This window comes from Somniosus microcephalus, unplaced genomic scaffold, assembly GCF_052327205.1.
Source record: "Somniosus microcephalus isolate GS21.2 unplaced genomic scaffold, FLI_Smic_1.0 unresolved_chr1, whole genome shotgun sequence".
NCBI classification, from domain to species: domain Eukaryota; kingdom Metazoa; phylum Chordata; class Chondrichthyes; order Squaliformes; family Somniosidae; genus Somniosus; species Somniosus microcephalus.
The window spans coordinates 49,176,056-49,194,254 of record NW_028225179.1 but is presented as its reverse complement, the minus strand read 5'-3'; the positions used below and the strand labels follow the sequence as shown (position 1 = coordinate 49,194,254).

The following is an 18,199-nucleotide window of genomic DNA, read 5'->3' as shown; positions in this document are numbered from 1 at the left end:
GTCTGTCGTTCCCCGTTTTCTCTCTCCCTCCTTTCTTAAATAGTGGGGTTACATTTGCTACCTTCCAATCCGCAGGAACCGTTCTAGAATCTGTGGAATTTTGGAAGATGACAACTAATGCATCCCCTCTCTCTATAGCCGCCTCTTTCAAAACCCTAGGATGTAGGCCGTCAGGTCCAGGGGATTTATCGGCTTTCAGTCCCATTAATTTCTCCAGTACTATTTTTTTACTAATACTAATTTCTTTCAGTTCCTCATTCTCGCTAGACCCTTGGTTCTCCACTATTTCGGGGAAATTTTTTGTGTCTTCCTCCGTGAAGACAGACACAAAGTATTTGTTTAATTTCTCTGCCATTTCCTTATTCCCCATTATAATTTCTCCTGTCTCAGCCTGTAAGGGACCCACGTTTACTTTCGCTAATCTGTTCCTTTTTTTTTTAAATCTCTCTCGCTAGTTTACTCTCGTATTCTATTTTCCCTTTCTTTATCAATTTCTTGGTCCTCCTTTGCTGAATTCTAAAATCCTCCCAATCTTCAGGCTTACTACTCTTTTTGGCAACATTATAAGCCTCTTCCTTTGATCTAATACTATCGTTAACTTCTCTTGTTTCAACAGTTGGATCACTTTTCCTGTGGGGTTTTTGTGTCTTAAAGGAATGTATATTTGTTGTAAATTATGTATTAATTCTTTAAATGCTAGCCATTGCTTGTCTACCGTCATATCTTTTAATGTAGTTTCCCAATCTACCTTAGCCAACTCGCCCCTCATACCTACATAGTTTGCTTTGTTTAGATTTAAGACCCTAGTTTCGCATTTAACAAAATCACTTTCGAACTTAATATAAAATTCTATCATATTATGGTCACTCTTCCCTAAAGGCCCCTTTACTACAAGGTTATTAATTAACCCTTTCTCATTGTACAACACTAGATCTAAAATAGCCTGTTCCCTAGTTGGTTCCTCAAGATACTGATCTAGAAAACTATCTTGCATACATTCCATGAATTCGTCCTCCACACTATTACTGCACATTTGGTTTGCCCAGTCTATACGTAGATTAAAGTCCCCATGTTAACTGCATTACCCCTGTTACATGCACCTCTAATTTCCTGATTTATACTCTGCCCTACATTACAACTACTGTTTGGGGGCCTATAAACAACTCCTCTTTCTATATTTCCCTCACTCTCTCCCTCACTCACTCCCTGTCTCATTCTCTCTCCCTCTCCTTCTCCTTCTCTCTCCCCCTCACCATCGCCCTCTCTCGTCATTTCCTGCTCTCTCCCCCTCTCTCCGCTTTCCCCCTCCATCTCTCCCTTGCTCTCCCTCCCTCCCCCTCCATCCATCCCATCCTTTCTCCCCCTCGCTCCGACCCTCTCTCTCCCTCCCCGTACTCTCCCCCTCTCTCTCCTCTTTCATTTCATCCCACCCTCTCTCCCATCCTTTCTCCCCCTCGCTCCCACCCTCTCTCTCCCTCCCCCTACTCTCCCCCTCCTCTTTCATTCCGTCCCACCCTCTCTCCTCTCCCCCTCTCTTTTGCTCGCTCTCTCCTCTCCTCTCTCCCCCTCACTCCCACCCTCTCTCTCTCCATCTCCTCCTCCCCCCCCTCTCTGCCCAGACCTTCCCCACATGCAACTGGTCGAGTGTAGCCCCATTGACCCAGGGTGCCTGTGACAGCAGCATGATCTCACCCTCCAGTTATTTCACGGCACAGATCTCTCACTGTCCGATCACCGGCCGAGTGTTAAACCAACCACAAACAGGTAACCAAAGCCGCGATTCAAAACTCGCCTCACTCGATTGAAGTGGGAGCTCAGGCACGGAGTTCAACAACACATCACTGGGATAAACTGGAGCCACACACAATCCAAGCAGTGGGTTTCAGATTCTGCTCTCAAAACATGGCGATTTACAATTCTCCCCTAAACGCCCACTCCAAACCTCATTGCCCAGCTTGTGTCTGCTCCACAAAACCCCTAATATCCCCCGTAATAGTGAGTTAGAGAGAGTGACACACTGTACACCATCAGGGAGTGAGTTAGTGAGAGTGAGAGGCAGTTAGAGAGTTACAGAGAGTGAGAGACAGTTAGAGAGTTACAGAGAGTGAGAGACAGTTAGAGAGTTACAGAGAGTGAGAGACAGTTAGAGAGTTACAGAGAGTGAGAGACAGTTAGAGAGTTACAGAGAGTGAGAGACAGTTAGAGAGTTACAGAGAGTGAGAGACAGTTAGAGAGTTACAGAGAGTGAGAGACAGTTAGAGAGTTACAGAGAGTGAGGGACAGTTAGAGAGTTACAGAGAGTGAGAGACAGTTAGAGAGTTACAGAGAGTGAGAGACAGTTAGAGAGTTACAGAGAGTGAGAGACAGTTAGAGAGTTAGAGAGAGTGAGAGACAGAGAGTTACAGAGAGTGAGAGACAGTTGGAGAGTTACAGAGAGTGAGAGACAGCTGGAGAGTTACAGAGTGTGAGGGACAGTTAGAGAGTTACAGAGAGTGAGAGACAGCTGGAGAGTTACAGAGAGTGAGGGACAGTTAGAGAGTTACAGAGAGTGAGAGACAGTTAGAGAGTTACAGAGAGTGAGAGACAGTTAGAGAGTTACAGAGAGTGAGAGACAGTTAGAGTTACAGAGAGTGAGGGACAGTTAGAGAGTTACAGAGAGTGAGAGACAGTTAGAGAGTTACAGAGAGTGAGAGACAGTTAGAGAGTTACAGAGAGTGAGAGACAGTTAGAGAGTTACAGAGAGTGAGGGACAGTTAGAGAGTTACAGAGAGTGAGGGACAGTTAGAGAGTTACAGAGAGTGAGGGACAGTTAGAGAGTTACAGAGAGTGAGAGACAGTTAGAGAGTTACAGAGAGTGAGAGACAGTTAGAGAGTTACAGAGAGTGAGAGACAGTTAGAGAGTTACAGAGAGTGAGAGACAGTTAGAGAGTTACAGAGAGTGAGAGACAGTTAGAGAGTTACAGAGAGTGAGAGACAGAGAGTTACAGAGAGTGAGAGACAGTTGGAGAGTTACAGAGAGTGAGAGACAGTTAGAGAGCTACAGAGAGTGAGAGACAGTTAGAGAGTTAGAGAGAGTGAGAGACAGAGAGTTACAGAGAGTGAGAGACAGTTAGAGAGTTACAGAGAGTGAGAGACAGTTAGAGAGTTACAGAGAGTGAGGGACAGTTAGAGAGTTACAGAGAGTGGGAGACAGTTAGAGAGTTACAGAGAGTGAGGGACAGTTAGAGAGTTACAGAGAGTGAGAGACAGCTGGAGAGTTACAGAGAGTGAGGGACAGTTGGAGAGTTACAGAGAGTGAGAGACAGTTAGAGAGTTAGAGAGTGAGAGACAGTTAGAGAGTTACAGAGAGTGAGAGACAGTTAGAGAGTTACAGAGAGTGAGGGACAGTTAGAGAGTTAAAGAGAGTGAGGGACAGTTAGAGAGTTACAGAGAGTGAGAGACAGTTAGAGAGTTACAGAGAGTGAGGGACAGTTAGAGAGTTACAGAGCGTGAGAGACAGTTAGAGAGTTACAGAGAGTGAGGGACAGAGAGTTACAGAGAGTGAGAGACAGAGAGTTAGAGAGAGTGAGAGACAGAGAGTTACAGAGAGTGAGAGACAGTTAGAGAGTTACAGAGAATGAGAGACAGTTAGAGAGTTACAGAGAGTGAGAGACAGAGAGTTACAGAGAGTGAGGGACAGTTAGAGAGTTACAGAGAGTGAGGGACAGTTAGAGAGTTACAGAGAGTGAGAGACAGTTAGAGAGTTACAGAGAGTGAGAGACAGTTGGAGAGTTACAGAGAGTGAGAGACAGAGAGTTACAGAGAGTGAGGGACAGTTAGAGAGTTACAGAGAGTGAGAGACAGTTAGAGAGTTACAGAGAGTGAGGGACAGTTAGAGAGTTACAGAGAGTGAGGGACAGTTAGAGAGTCACAGAGAGTGAGAGACAGTTAGAGAGTCACAGAGAGTGAGAGACAGTTAGAGAGTTAAATGCAGTTAGAAAGTTAGAGGCAGTTCTGCACCTTTATCGATTCTCAGTGACTGTTTCAGAAGATGCATCGTTCCCTCCCTCTTCTCCCCTCCCTCCTTCCTTCCCTCTTCTCCCCTCCCTCCTTCCTTCCCTCTTCTCCCCTCCCTCCTTCCTTCCTTCTCTCCCCTCCCCATCACTCACCCAGATCATCCATCCTGTCTTGCCTCCTGGTCCTCTTTGCCTCCTTGTCGGGCTCCTTGCTGTCTCTCTGTCTATCTGAGTCCTATTTGCGCCGTTCTGCCGCCTGCCCTGTCTCCTGATGTCCACGCCTGGATCTCCAGCACAGCACAAACGGCCGGAAACATTGGCGGAGTTTGGGGAGGAGGGCTTGAAGTTCTGACGGAGCGGCGAGGTGGCTTGTCCATGTAAGGAGATGGTGCAGAGAATTCCTGGCAGGAAGAGGGAGAGAGCGAAAAAAAAATCCCCCAGTACATCCAAAGGCAAAAAAAAAGTTCCCTTCAAATCCCACACACACACATGTAGCACTGCATTCCTGCTTTTAGGATTTAGCAAGACGAGCAAATGCCCCCGCCCCCACCCCACCCGACACACACATCCTGCTCCTCTCGACAGGAAATAGCATGGAAAACTATGGGAAAAATTTCACCACCAGGGGTTAATGTGCAGAGCAGAAGCAGGAAAAGACACAGAATTTGTGGCTGGAGAAATTTGAATTGGGAAAGCAGTGGATTTTAATCTCTCTTCAATGTCCCTCAAACTCCAATCACATTTATCAGCTACTAGTTCACACAAATCAGAGTGAGTTTTACTCTGTATCTAACCTGTGCTGTACCTGCCCTAGGAGTGTTTGATGGGACAGTGTAGAGGGAGCTTTACTCTGTATCTAACCCGTGCTGTACCAGGCCTGGGAGTGTTTGATGGGACAGTGTAGAGGGAGCTTTACTCTGTATCTAACCCGTGCTGTACCTGCCCTGGGAGTGTTTGATGGGACAGTGTAGAGGGAGCTTTACTCTGTATCTAACCCGTGCTGTACCTGCCCTGGGAGTGTTTGATGGGACAGTGTAGAGGGAGCTTTACTCTGTATCTAACCCGTGCTGTACCTGCCCTGGGAGTGTTTGATGGGACAGTGTAGAGGGAGCTTTACTCCGTATCTAACCCGTGCTGTACCTGCCCTGGGAGTGCTTGATGGGACAGTGAAGAGGGAGCTTTACTCTGTATCTAACCCGTGCTGTACCTGCCCTGGGAGTGCTTGATGGGACAGTGTAGAGGGAGCTTTACTCTTTATCTAACCCGTGCTGTACCTGCCCTGGGAGTGCTTGATGGGACAGTATAGAGGGAGCTTTACTCTGTATCTAACCCGTGCTGTACCTGCCCTGGGAGTGTTTGATGGGACAGTGTAGAAGGAGCTTTACTCTGTTACTAACCCGTGCTTTACCTGCCCTGGGAGTGTTTGATGGGACAGTGTAGAGGGAGCTTTACTCTGTATCTAACCCGTGCTGTACCTGCCCTGGGAGTGCTTGATGGGACAGTGTAAAGGGAGCTTTACTCTTTATCTAACCCGTGCTGTACCTGCCCTGGGAGTGCTTGATGGGACAGTATAGAGGGAGCTTTACTCTGTATCTAACCCGTGCTGTACCTGCCCTGGGAGTGTTTGATGGGACAGTGTAGAAGGAGCTTTACTCTGTTACTAACCCGTGCTTTACCTGCCCTGGGAGTGTTTGATGGGACAGTGTAGAGGGAGCTTTACTCTGTATCTAACCCGTGCTGTACCTGCCCTGGGAGTGTTTGATGGGACAGTGTAGAGGGAGCATTATTCTGTATCTAACCCGTGCTGTACCTGCCCTGGGAGCATTTGATGGGACAGTGTAGTGGGAGCTTTACTCTGTACCTAACCCATGCTGTGCCTGCCCAGGGAGTGTTTGATGGGACAGTGTAGAGGGAGCTTTACTCTGTATCTAACCCGTGCTGTACCTGCCCTGGGAGTGTTTGACGGGGTAGTGTAGAGGGAGCTTTACTCTGTATCTGACCCGTGCTGTACCTGCCCTGGGAGGGTTTGATGGGACAGTGTAGAGGGAGCTTTACTCTGTATCTAACCCGTGCTGTACCTGCCCTGGGTGTGTTTGATGGGACAGTGTAGAGGGAGCTTTACTCTGTATCTAACCCGTGCTGTACCTGCCCTGGGAGTGTTTGATGGGACAGTGTAGAGGGAGCTTTACTCTGTATCTAACCCGTGCTGTACCTGCCCTGGGAGCATTTGATGGGACAGTGTAGAGGGAGCTTTACTCTGTATCTAACCCATGCTGTACCTGCCCTGGGAGTGTTTGATGGGACAGTGTAGAGGGAGCTTTACTCTGTATCTAACACGTGCTGTACATGCCCTGGGAGTGTTTGATGGGACAGTGTAGAGGGAGCTTTACTCTGTATCTAACCCATGCTGTACCTGCCCTGGGAGTGTTTGATGGGACAGTGTAGAGGGAGCTTTACTCTGTATCTAACCCATGTTGTACCTGCCCTGGGAGTGTTTGATGGGACAGTGTAGAGGGAGCTTTACTCTGTATCTAACCCGTGCTGTACCTGCCCTGGGAGTGTTTGATGGGACAGTGTAGAGGGAGCTTTACTCTGTATCTAACCCGTGCTGTACCTGCCCTGGGAGTATTTGATGGGACAGTGTAGAGGGAGCATGACTCTGTATCTAACCCATGCTGTACCTGCCCTGGGAGCATTTGATGGGACAGTGTAGAGGGAGTTTTACTCTGTATCTAACCGTGCTGTACCTGCCCTGGGAGCATTTGATGGGACAGTGTAGAGGTAGCATTATTCTGTATCTTTTTTTAAATTCATTGATGGGATGTGGGCGTCGCTGGCTAGGCCTGCATTTAGTGCCCATCCCTAATTGCCCTTGAGAAGATGGCGGTGAGCCGCCTTCTTGAACCGCTGCAGTCCATATGGTGTAGGTACACCCACAATGCTGTTAGGAAGGGAGTTCCAGGATTTTGGCCCAGCGACAGTGAAGGAACGGCGATACAGGCCCAAGTCAGGATGGTGTGTGGCTTGGAGGGGAACTTGTAGGTGGTGATGTTCCCATGCGTCTGCTGCCCTTGTCCTTCTAAGTGGTAGAGGTCGCGGGTTTGGAAGGTGCTGTTGAAGGAGCCTTGGCGAGTTGCTGCAGTGCTTCTTGTAGATGGTACACACTGCAGCCACAGTGCGCCGGTGGTGGAGGGAGTGAATGCTGAAGGTGGTGGATGGAGTGCCAATCAAGTGGGCTGCTTTATCCTGAATGGTGTCGAGCTTCTTGAGTGTTGTTGGAGCTGCACTCATCCAGGCAAGTGGAGAGTATTCCATCACACTCCTGACTTGTGCCTTGTAGATGGTGGAAAGGCTTTGGGGAGTCAGGAGGTGAGACACTCGCCGCAGAATTCCTAACCCGTGCTGTACCTGCCCTGGGAGTGTTTGATGGGACAGTGTAGAGGGAGCTTTACTCTGTATCTAACCTGTGCTGTACCTGCCCTGGGAGTGTTTGATGGGGCAGTGTAGAGGGAGCTTTACTCTGTATATAACCCATGCAGTACCTGCCCTGGGAGTGTTTGACAGGACAGTGTAGAGGGAGCTTTACTCTGTATCTAACCTGTGCTGTACCTGCCCTGGGAGTGTTTGATGGGGCAGTGTAGAGGGAGCTTTACTCTGTATATAACCCGTGCTGTACCTGCCCTGGGAGTAGAAACATAGAAGATAGGAGCAGGAGTAGGCCATTCGGCCCTTCGAGCCTGCTCCGCCATTCAATGAGATCATGGCTGATCATCCAAATTCAGTACCCTGTCCCTGCCTTCTCCCCATATCCCTTGATCCCTTTAGCCTTAAGAAATATATCCAACTCTTTTTTGAATATATTTAATGAACTGGCCTCCACCGCCCTCTGTGGCAGAGAATTCCACAGGTTCACCACTCTCTGGGTGAAGAAATTCCTCCTCATTTCAGTCCTAAATGGCTTACCCCTTATCCTTAGACTATGACCCCTGGTTCTGGACTCCCCGGCCATCATAAACATCCTTCCTGCATCTAGTCTGTCCAGGCCTGACAGAATTTTATAGGTTTCAATGAGCTCCCCACTCAATCTTCTAAACTCCAGTGAGTATTATCCCAATCGACACAATCTCTCCTCATACGTCATTCCTGCCATCCCAGGTATCAGCCTGGTGAATCTTTGCTGCACTCCTTCCATGGCAAGAACGTCCTTCCTCAGGCAAGGCGACCAAAACTGCACACAATACTCAAGGTGCGGTCTCACCAAGGCCCTGTACAACTGTAGCAAGACATCCTTGTTCTTGTACTCGAACCCTCTTGCTACGAAGGCCAACATACCATTTGCCTTCTTAACCGCCTGCTGCACCTGCATGCTTACCTTCAGCGACTGGTGCACAAGAACACCCAGGTCTCGTTGCACTTCCCCTTCTCCCAATCTATTGCCATTCAAATAATAATCTGCCTTCCTGTTTTTGCCACCAAAGTGGATAACCTCACATTTATACACATTATAGTGCATTTGCCATGTTTCTGCCCAATCACCCAATCTGTCCAAATCGTACTGGAGTTTCACGACATCCTCCTCACAGCTTACCCTCCCACCCAGCTTTGTGTCGTCTGCAAATTTGGAGATATTACATCCAATTCCCTCGTCCAGATCATTAATATATATTGTGAATAGCTGGGGTCCTAGCACCGATCCTTGCGGTACCCCACTAGTCACTGCCTGCCACTCGGAAAATGACCCGTTTATTCCAACTCTTTGCTTTCTGTCCGCCAACCAGTTCTCTATCCAAGTCAATACCTTGCCCCCAATCCCATGTGCCTTAATTTTGCACGCTAATTTCTTATGTGGGACCTTATCGAAAGCCTTCTGAAAGTCCAAATACACCACATCCACTGGTTCTCCCTTATCTATTTTACCAGTTACATCCTCAAAAAATTCCAGTAGATTAGTCAAGCATGATTTACCTTTTGTAAATCCATGTTGACTTTGTCCGATCCTGTCACTGCTTTCCAAGTGCTCTGCTATTTCATCTTTCATAATAGATTCTAGCATTTTCCCCACTACCGATGTCAGGCTTACCGGTCTATAATTCCCTGCTTTTTCTCTACCACCTTTTTTCAATAGTGGGGTAACATTAGCTACCCTCCAATCCATGGGTACTGTTCCAGAGTCTATCGAGTTCTGGAAGATGACCAGCAATGCATCGACTATTTCTAGGGCCACTTCTTAAGTACCCTAGGATGTAGATTATCAGGCCCTGGGGATTTATCGGCCTTCAGTCCCATCAATTTACCTAACACCATTTCCCTACAAATACTGATTTCTTTCAGTTCCACCCTTTCATCAGGCCCTATGTTCCCCGGCATCTCTGGGAGGTTATTTGTGTCCTCCTTTGTGAAGACAGAACCAAAGTATGTATTTAATTGGTCTGCCATTTCTTTGTTTCCCATTATAAATTCCCCTGATTCTGACTGCAAGGGACCTACGCTTGACTTCAACAATCTTTTTCTCTTCACATATCTATAAAAGCTTTTACAGTCAGTTTTTATGTTCCCTGATAGCTTACTCTCATATTCTATTTTCCCTTTCTTAATTAATCCCTTTGTCCTCCTTTGTTGAATCCTAAACTGCTCCCAATCCTCAGGATTATTGCTTTTTCTGGCCAATTTATATGTCGCCTCCTTGGATCTTATGCTATCCCTAATTTCCCTTGTTAGCCACGGTTAAGTCACCTTTTTTGTTTTATTTTTATGCCAAACTGGGATGAACAAATTCTGTAGTTCATCCATTCGGTCTTTGAATGTTTGCCATTGCCTATCCACCGTCAACCCTTTGAGTGCCATTCCCCAATCAATCCTACCCAACTCGCTCCTCAGACCATCGTAGTTTCCTTTATTTAAATTGAGGACCCTAGTCTCTGAGTCAACTAATTCATTCTCCATCTTAATGAAGAATTCGATCATATTATGATCGCTCCGACCCAAGGGGCCTCGTACAACAAGATTGCTAATTAATCCTTTCTCGTTACATAATACCCAGTCTAAGATGGCCTGATCTCTGGTTGGTTCCTCGACATATTGGTCCAGGAAACCATCCCGTACACACTCCAGGAATTCCTCCTCCACAGTGTTGTTACTAATTTGGTTGGCCAAATGACTGCTGTGCCCTTATTGCACGCTTCTTTAATTTCCCTTTTAATGCCATCCCCAACCTCTGCCTTCCTGTTGGGAGGTCTATATACCACTCCCACTAATGTTTTTTTCCCCTTAGTATTTCTCAATTCTACCCATACAGATTCCACATCAGAGCTAATATCCTTCATTACAATTGTATTAATCCCTTCTTTAACCAGTAATGCTACCCCACCCCCTTTCCTTTTTGCCTATCTTTCCTGAATATCGAATACCCCTGGATGTTGAGTTCCCAGTCTTGGCCATCCTTGAGCCACGTTTCCATAATCCCAACCAAATCATATTTGTTTACCTCTGATGGGGCAGTGTAGAGGGAGTTTTACTCTGTATCTAACCCGTGCTGTACCTGCCCTGGGAGCGTTTGACGGGACAGTGTAGAGGGAGCTTTACTCTGTATCTAACCTGTGCTGTACCTGCCCTGGGAGTGTTTGACGCGACAGTGTAGAGGGAGCTTTACTCTGTGTCTAACCCGTGCTCTACCTGCCCTGGGAGTGCTTGATGGGACAGTGTAGAGGGAGCTTTCCTCTGTATCTAACCCGTGCTGTACCTGCCCTGGGAGTGCTTGATGGGACAGTATAGAGGGAGCTTTGCTCTGTATCTAACCCGTGCTGTACCTGCCCTGGGAGTGTTTGATGGGACAGTGTAGAGGGAGCTTTACTCTGTATCTAACCCGTGTATTGATTTCTTTGTGGGTTCAATGACGAGACATTTATGAAAGAGAATGTCTTTTAATCTAAAGTTTGTTCAACTCTGGTAAACAGCATTTACAGGAAACATCATGTTAGAAATCCATCTAAAGCGAAACTAAAACTAACCTGCTTGTCTCTGTCACATGCCCTCTGCTGGTCAGGCATAAGTAATCAATACATGCAAATATGCTGGTAAGGCATGATAATCAAACAGGCAAATAACATCACTATTTGCTGATATCATTACATCTCCCTTTCTTAAAACAAAAGTATTTTACTTTTAACTAACAACATGTTTTCTTTGTATTAATCTGCATTTTAACTGTAACACTTAATGAACTTACATTATCATTATCACGATCAAGGTTTTTTAACCTTGCTTTGTGTGTTCACATGAAATATGTAAATACACTAGAACTTGAAGAAAGAATAAGATAACATTACTTCCTTCTATAACAATAGTCCTTAAATTTGCTCAATGAGTCTCTCAGGAGGCTTCACTCGTCTTGAGGATTTTCTGATTGATTGTCCTTGAATCTGAGTTGTTGCCTCAGGTGATGTGTTCTCAGCTGTGTGATCAGGTTGTTCAACAGTATCAGTCTTTTGACCTGCTGTGGCTGGTCCCATGAGAAGATCCCGACGATTTCTTCTCAGAACAGCACCCTCATCTGTCTGAATGGTGTATGATCTTGGTTGAACTTCACTCAGGACAGTTCCCTTCTGAGTCCATGTGTTTGTTTTGTCTTTGAACCTTACTTGGTCACCAGTGTGGAGTTCAGGTAGGTTTTGTGTTCCTCTGTCATAGTAGTACTTTTGCTTTTCTTTCTGTTGCTCTTTGAACTTCCTCACTTTCTCCCCCTCTTTTGTTTTCAGGAGGTTCTCCGGGATGGGTAGGTTTGACCTTAGCCGATGTCCCATAAGGAGTTGGGCTGGTGACTTACCACACTCGAGCGCCGTTGTGCGGTATACAAGCATGCTCTGGTAGAAGTCAGTTCCACTGTCTTTTGCCTTGTACATCAGTCTTTTCACTGTCTGGACCAATTTTTCCACTAGTCCATTGGACTGTGGATAGTGAGGACTTGACATTGTGTGGACAAAGTCCCACTCTTTGGCAAAGTGTCGGAAACTTGCATTGTAAAACTGGGGTCCATTGTCTGTGAAGACCTCGCTTGCCACACCATGTCTGGAGAATATGGCTTTCATACATCTTATCACAGCATCTGCAGTGGTGGTGTACAGTCTACAAACCTCTGGATACAGGGAGTAATAGTCTGTGACTACAAGATAGTCCTTCCCTTGACATACGAATAGGTCAGCGCCTACCTTCTGGTAAGGTCTGTCTGGTGCTGGGTGTGGCTTTAGTGGTTCTACCGGATTGCTTGCTCGATATTTCAGGCATATTGTGCAGTTTGACACCTCATTTGTCACATCTTGGTTGATTCGTGGCCAGTACATCACCTCTCGTGCTCTTTTCTTACACTTTTCGATTCCCAGATGTCCTCCATGGATCCTTTTTAGCATCTCTTTTCTCAGACTCTTTGGGATAACTATTTTACTTCCTTTGTAGATGATGTCTTCGACCACTGATAGTTCCACCCTGCAGTTCCAGTACTCTGCCATGTCAGGTGAGCAGTCTTGCTTCATGTTGGGCCATCCATCCAAGATGCTTTTCCTCAGTCATCTCATTGTTTCATCTTTGTCTGTCTCAGTCTTTATGAGCTCCATTTTTGCATCTGCTATGGGCAGTGCACTTGTGATCATGTCCACGTAGGCGTTCACTTTTTCATCCATTTTGGTGTTTGCGGGCTCACTTGGGTCAACAGCTCTGGACAACGTGTCTGCTGTATACATCAGCTTACCCGGTGTGTACGCAACATTCAGTGTATAGCATTGCAGCCTGATCATCCTTCTTTGTATTCTAAGCGGACAGCTATTTAGTGGCTTTTGGAACAATGCAATCAAGGGCTTATGGTCAGTCTCTACACTGATTGCTTGTCCTGCCACAAACTGGTGAAATCTTTCACAGGCGTATGTGATGCTGAGCAGCTCCTTTTCTATTTGAGCATATCGCGTCTCCGCGTCTGTCATTGAGCGCGATGCATATGCAATAGGTTGCCAGTAGTCATATTTTTGCAGAAGAATGGCACCGAGCCCACTCTGTGATGCATCTGATGATATCTTGATGGGTCTCGCTGGGTCATAAAACCTCAGAACTGGTTCCTCTGTGAGCAGTTTCTTTAGATCGCTCCATGACTTCTCATGCTCATGATTCCATTCCCATTCTATGTTCTTTTCAGTTAGTCTTCTCAGTGGCGCCATCTTTTCTGAGAGGTTGGATATGAATTTACCCATATAGTTGATCATTCCGTTAAACCTCTGCACGTCCTTTTTGCATTGTGGCTTTGGCATATTCTCAATGGCGGACACCTTTCTGGGATCTGGTTTGATGCCCTCACTGCTAAGGATATCTCCCACGAATGTCAGTTCTGTCACCCCGAGCTGGCATTTCTCTCTATTCAGCTTCAGGTTTGTTTTCCTTGTTGCTTCCAGCACTTTTTTCAGTCTCTTGTCATGCTCAGTTCTCGTGGTTCCCCATACTATGATGTCATCCATTGATGTATCAACTCCCTCCAGATGCTCATAGATCATATGGATTGTTTTGTGATACACTTCAGGAGCTGAGGCAATGCCAAATGGTAACCTTAGGAATCTGTATCTGCCAAATGGACTGTTGAACGTGCACAGTCTTGAACTTGCTTCGTCCAATTTCATCTGCCAAAATCCTGATGATGCATCTAACTTGCTGAAATACTTTGCATTTGCAAACTGTGCCATGATTTCCTCACGTGTAGGAAGCTTGAAGTGCTCTCACTTTATTGCTCTGTTTAGATCTCTTGGATCCAGGCAAATTCTGAGCTTTCCATTCTTTTTGTCCACAACGACGAGGGAACTCACCCACTCAGTTGGCTCATCTATCTTCTGAATCACGTTCAGGCTTTCCATCCTGTCCAACTCTGCCTTCAGTTGTTTTTGAAGAGCAAACGGAACTTTTCTGCATGGATGTATGACCGTTGGCATACTTTTATCTACTCTGATCGTGTGTTCTCCTGGCAGGCAGCCTAGACCCTTAAATAGGTCATTGTACTCTTTCATGAGTTCATCATAGACTGTCTCTCCTTCGCTTTCCACAATGAGGACTCTCTTTACCAGGTTCAGTCTCTCACAGGCTTTTAAACCTAGTATGGCTTGCACATCCTTTGGCACCACGATTAATGCTAGCGTGTGCTCTCTGTCCTTGTGTGTTACTTTGACAATGCATCTTCCTTTCACTGGTATATCAGTACCTGAGTATCCTGTCACTTTCACTTTTATTCCATGTATCTTTGGTCTGGGTCTAATTTTCTTAAAATCAGTCTCTGATATCACATTAACTTGTGCTCCAGTATCCAATTTAAATGGAATGTGTATGTCATTCACTTTTAGTGTCAACATCCAGTCTCTTTTTTCTTCTTTGTTTTCAGACACAACATCTACATTGAACTCCTCTATCTCGCTTTCATCTACTGCATGGACCTTGCTTTGTTGCGCTTGGTTCTTACAGCAACGGGCATAATGGTTGTTTTTGTTGCAACTATTGCATGTTTTACCATATGCTGGACACTTTCTTGGTGTATGCTCTCTACCGCATCGACTACATGACTTTCGATTGTCCCTTTCATTTTTGTTCACTGGCCACGCCTCTTTTTTCACATTGGCGCTCTTTTTGTTAACCGGTTTGTGTCCGTTCATTCTCACTGCATCCACGTTGCAGCTATTGTCACTGAACAGCTCCTTTGCCTGCAACTTCACAGTCTCTGTAGCCCTACACAGTGCTATGGCGTTTCCCAGGTCTAGATCTTGCTCTCTTAGCAGTCTTTCCCTTAGACCATTATCCAGAATACCACACACCAGTCTGTCTTTTATCAGCGAGTCTGTCAGTCCCCCAAATTCACACGATTTGCTTCTGTTTCTCAGTTCAGTCACATACTGATCAATAGTCTCTCCCGTTTTCTGTACACATGTGAAAAATCTGTGCCTCTCAAACATCACGTTACGTTTAGGTATGCAGTAGGCCTCAAACTGTTCCATTATTTTATCTAGCTTCATTTTGTCTCCATCAGCAGCGAATGTGAAGTTATTATACACCTCCAGCGCTTCATCACCCACGACATGTAAGAACACTGACGATTTCTTATTATCACTTTTCTCGTCAGCTCCGATTGCCGCTAAATACAACTCTACACGTTGTTTAAATCTCCTCCAATTTTCAGCCACATTACCTGTCAACTGAAGCTTCGCCGGTGGGTGTAATCCTTCCATTTTTGCACTTCGTTAGCTATTCTCCAATGGTAAGCAACGATGTTCTCTTTTGGCTTGCTAATCTGTGGAGAGCTGATTGAACTTCAGATTTTTCCTCTTCATCTCTTTCAATCACTTCTGACACCATGTATTGATTTCTTTGTGGGTTCAATGACGAGACATTTATGAAAGAGAATGTCTTTTAATCTAAAGTTTGTTCAACTCTGGTTAACAGCATTTACAGGAGACATCATGTTAGAAATCCATCTAAAGCAAAACTAAAACTAACCTGCTTGTCTCTGTCACATGCCCTCTGCTGGTCAGGCATAAGTAATCAATACATGCAAATATGCTGGTAAGGCATGATAATCAAACAGGCAAATAACATCACTATTTGCTGATATCATTACATGCTGTACCTGCCCTGGGAGTGTTTGATGGGACAGTGTAGATGGAGCTTTACTCTGTATCTAACCCATGCTGTACCTGCCCTGGGAGTGTTTGATGGGACAGTGTAGAGGGAGCTTTACTCTGTATCTAACCCGTGCTGTACCTGCCCTGGGAGTGTTTGATGGGACAGTGTAGAGGGAGATTTACTCTGTATGTAACATGAGCTGCAGCAGCCCTGAGATTTTCCATGTAAGGGATCAAACATAAAGTCTGTCACTGGGTTTAGGGACCATCCATAAAATGTGTAACAAATTGAATGGAGCATCCAGAAAATGAAGTTTGGACATCTTTCAAAATGCACCGATATAAAGTGAATGGAGAGGGCCAATCAAGCGCCAGTACACAGAAAGGTCCAGTGACTCTGTACAATAACTTGTTGCTAGGTCGCAGCCCTGGTTCAGTGGGAAGCACTCTCACCTCTGAGTCAGAGGTTGTGGGTTAAAGTCTCACTCCAGAGACTTGAGCACATAAAACTAGGCTGACACTCCAGTTTGGTACTGAGGGAGTGTTGCACTGTCGGAGGGTCAGTACTGAGGGAGTGTTGCACTGTCGGAGGGTCAGTACTGAGGAAGCACCGCACTGTCGGAGGGGGCGGTACTGAGGGAACACCGCACTATCGGAGGGGCAGTACTGAGGGAGCGCTGCACTGTCGGAGGGGCAGTACTGAGGGAGCGCTGCACTGTCGGAGGGGCAGTACTGAGGGAGCGCTGCACTGTCGGAGTGGGCGGTACTGAGGGAGCGCTGCACTGTCGGAGGGGCAGTACTGAGGGAGCGCTGCACTGTCGGAGGGTCAGTACTGAGGGATCACTGCACTGTCGGAGGGGCAGTACTGAGGGAGCGCGGCACTGTCGGAGGGGCAGTACTGAGGGAGCGCTGCACTGTCAGAGGGGCAGTACTGAAGGAGTATTGCACTGTCAGAGGGGCAGTACTGAGGGAGCACTGCACTGTCGGAGGGGCAGTACAGAGGGAGCGCCATACTGTCAGAGGGGCAGTACTGAGGGAGCACTGCACTGTCGGAGGGGCAGTACAGAGGGAGCGCCATACTGTCAGAGGGGCAGTACTGAGGGAGCACTGCACTGTCGGAGGGGCAGTACAGAGGGTCAGTACTGAGGGAGCGCCGCACTGTCAGAGGGGCAGTACTGAGGGAGCGCTGCACTGTTGGAGGATCAGTACTGAGGGAGCGCTGCACTGTCGGAGGGGCAGTACTGAGGGAGTGCTGCACTGTCGGAGGGGCAGTACTGAGGGAGCGCCACACTGTCGGAGGGGCAGTACTGATGGAGCGCCGCACTGTCGGAGGGGGTGTGTTGAGGGAGCACTGCACTGTTGGAGGGCAGTACTGAGGGAGCGCTGCACTGTCGGAGGTGCAGTACTGAGGAAGCGCTGCACTGTCGGAGGGCCAGTACTGAGGGAGCGCTGCACTGTCGGAGGGGCAGTACTGAGGGAGCACTGCACTGTCGGAGGGGCGGTACTGATAGAGCGCCAGTACTGATGGAGCGCCGCACTGTCGGAGGGCCTATACTGAGGGAGCGCTGCACTGTCGGAGGGGCAGTACTGAGGGAGCGCTGCACTGTCGGAGGGGCAGTACTGAGGGAGCACTGCACTGTCGGAGGGGCGGTACTGATGGAGCGCCAGTACTGATGGAGCGCCGCACTGTCGGAGGGCCTGTACTGAGGGAGCGCTGCACTGTCGGAGGTTCAGTACTGAGGGAGCGCCGCACTGTCGGAGGGGGTGTGTTGAGGGAGCACTGCACTGTTGGAGGGCAGTACTGAGGGAGCGCTGCACTGTCGGAGGTTCAGTACTGAGGTAGCGCCGCACTGTCGGAGGGGGTGTGTTGAGGGAGCACTGCACTGTTGGAGGGCAGTACTGAGGGAGCGCAGCACTGTCGGAGGGGCAGTACTGAGGGAGCGCTGCACTGTCTGAGGGGCAGTACTGAGGGAGCGCTGCACTGTCAGAGGGGTAGTACTGAGGGAGCGCCGCACTGTCGGAGGGGCAGTACTGAGGGAGCGCCGCACTGTCGGAGGGGCAGTACTGAGGGAGCGCTGCACTGTCGGAGGGTCAGTACTGAGGGAGTGCTGCACTGTCGGAGGGTCAGTACTGAGGGAGCGCTGCACTGTCGGAGGGGCAGTACTGAGGGAGCGCTGCACTGTCTGAGGGGCAGTACTGAGGGAGCGCTGCACTGTCAGAGGTTCAGTACTGAGGGAGCGCCGCACTGTCGGAGGGGCAGTACTGAGGGAGCGCTGCATTGTCTGAGGTGCAGTAATGAGGGAGCGCGCACAGTCGGAGGGGCAGTACTGAGGGAGCGCTGCACTGTCGGAGGGGCAGTACTGAGGGAGCGCTGCACTGTCGGAGGGGCAGTACTGAGGGAGCGCTGCACTGTCTGAGGTGCAGTACTGAGGGAGCGCCGCACTGTCGGAGGGGCAGTACTGAGGGAGTGCTGCACTGTTGGAGGTGCAGTACTGAGGGAGCGCCGCACTGTCAGAGGGGCAGTACTGAGGGAGCGCCGCACTGTCGGAGGGCCTGTACTGAGGGAGCGCC

At 47.9% G+C, this 18,199-nt stretch overlaps 1 protein-coding gene across 2 annotated transcripts in view; it reads right to left on the bottom strand.

Moving 5' to 3' along the window:
- Positions 1–4,529, bottom strand: part of LOC147094924 (transforming growth factor beta-1-induced transcript 1 protein-like) — a 71,775-nt gene extending 67,246 nt beyond the window's left edge. The window contains exon 1 of one of the 2 annotated variants that reach the window (XM_085974549.1): positions 4,149–4,529. In XM_085974549.1, the coding sequence (XP_085830675.1) occupies positions 4,149–4,161 (13 nt within the window). In that variant the 5' untranslated portion in view covers positions 4,162–4,529. The remainder of the gene's footprint in view (positions 1–4,148) is intronic. The other variant, XM_085974550.1, reaches the window with a different exon arrangement.
- Between the last annotated feature and the right edge of the window lie 13,670 nt (positions 4,530–18,199).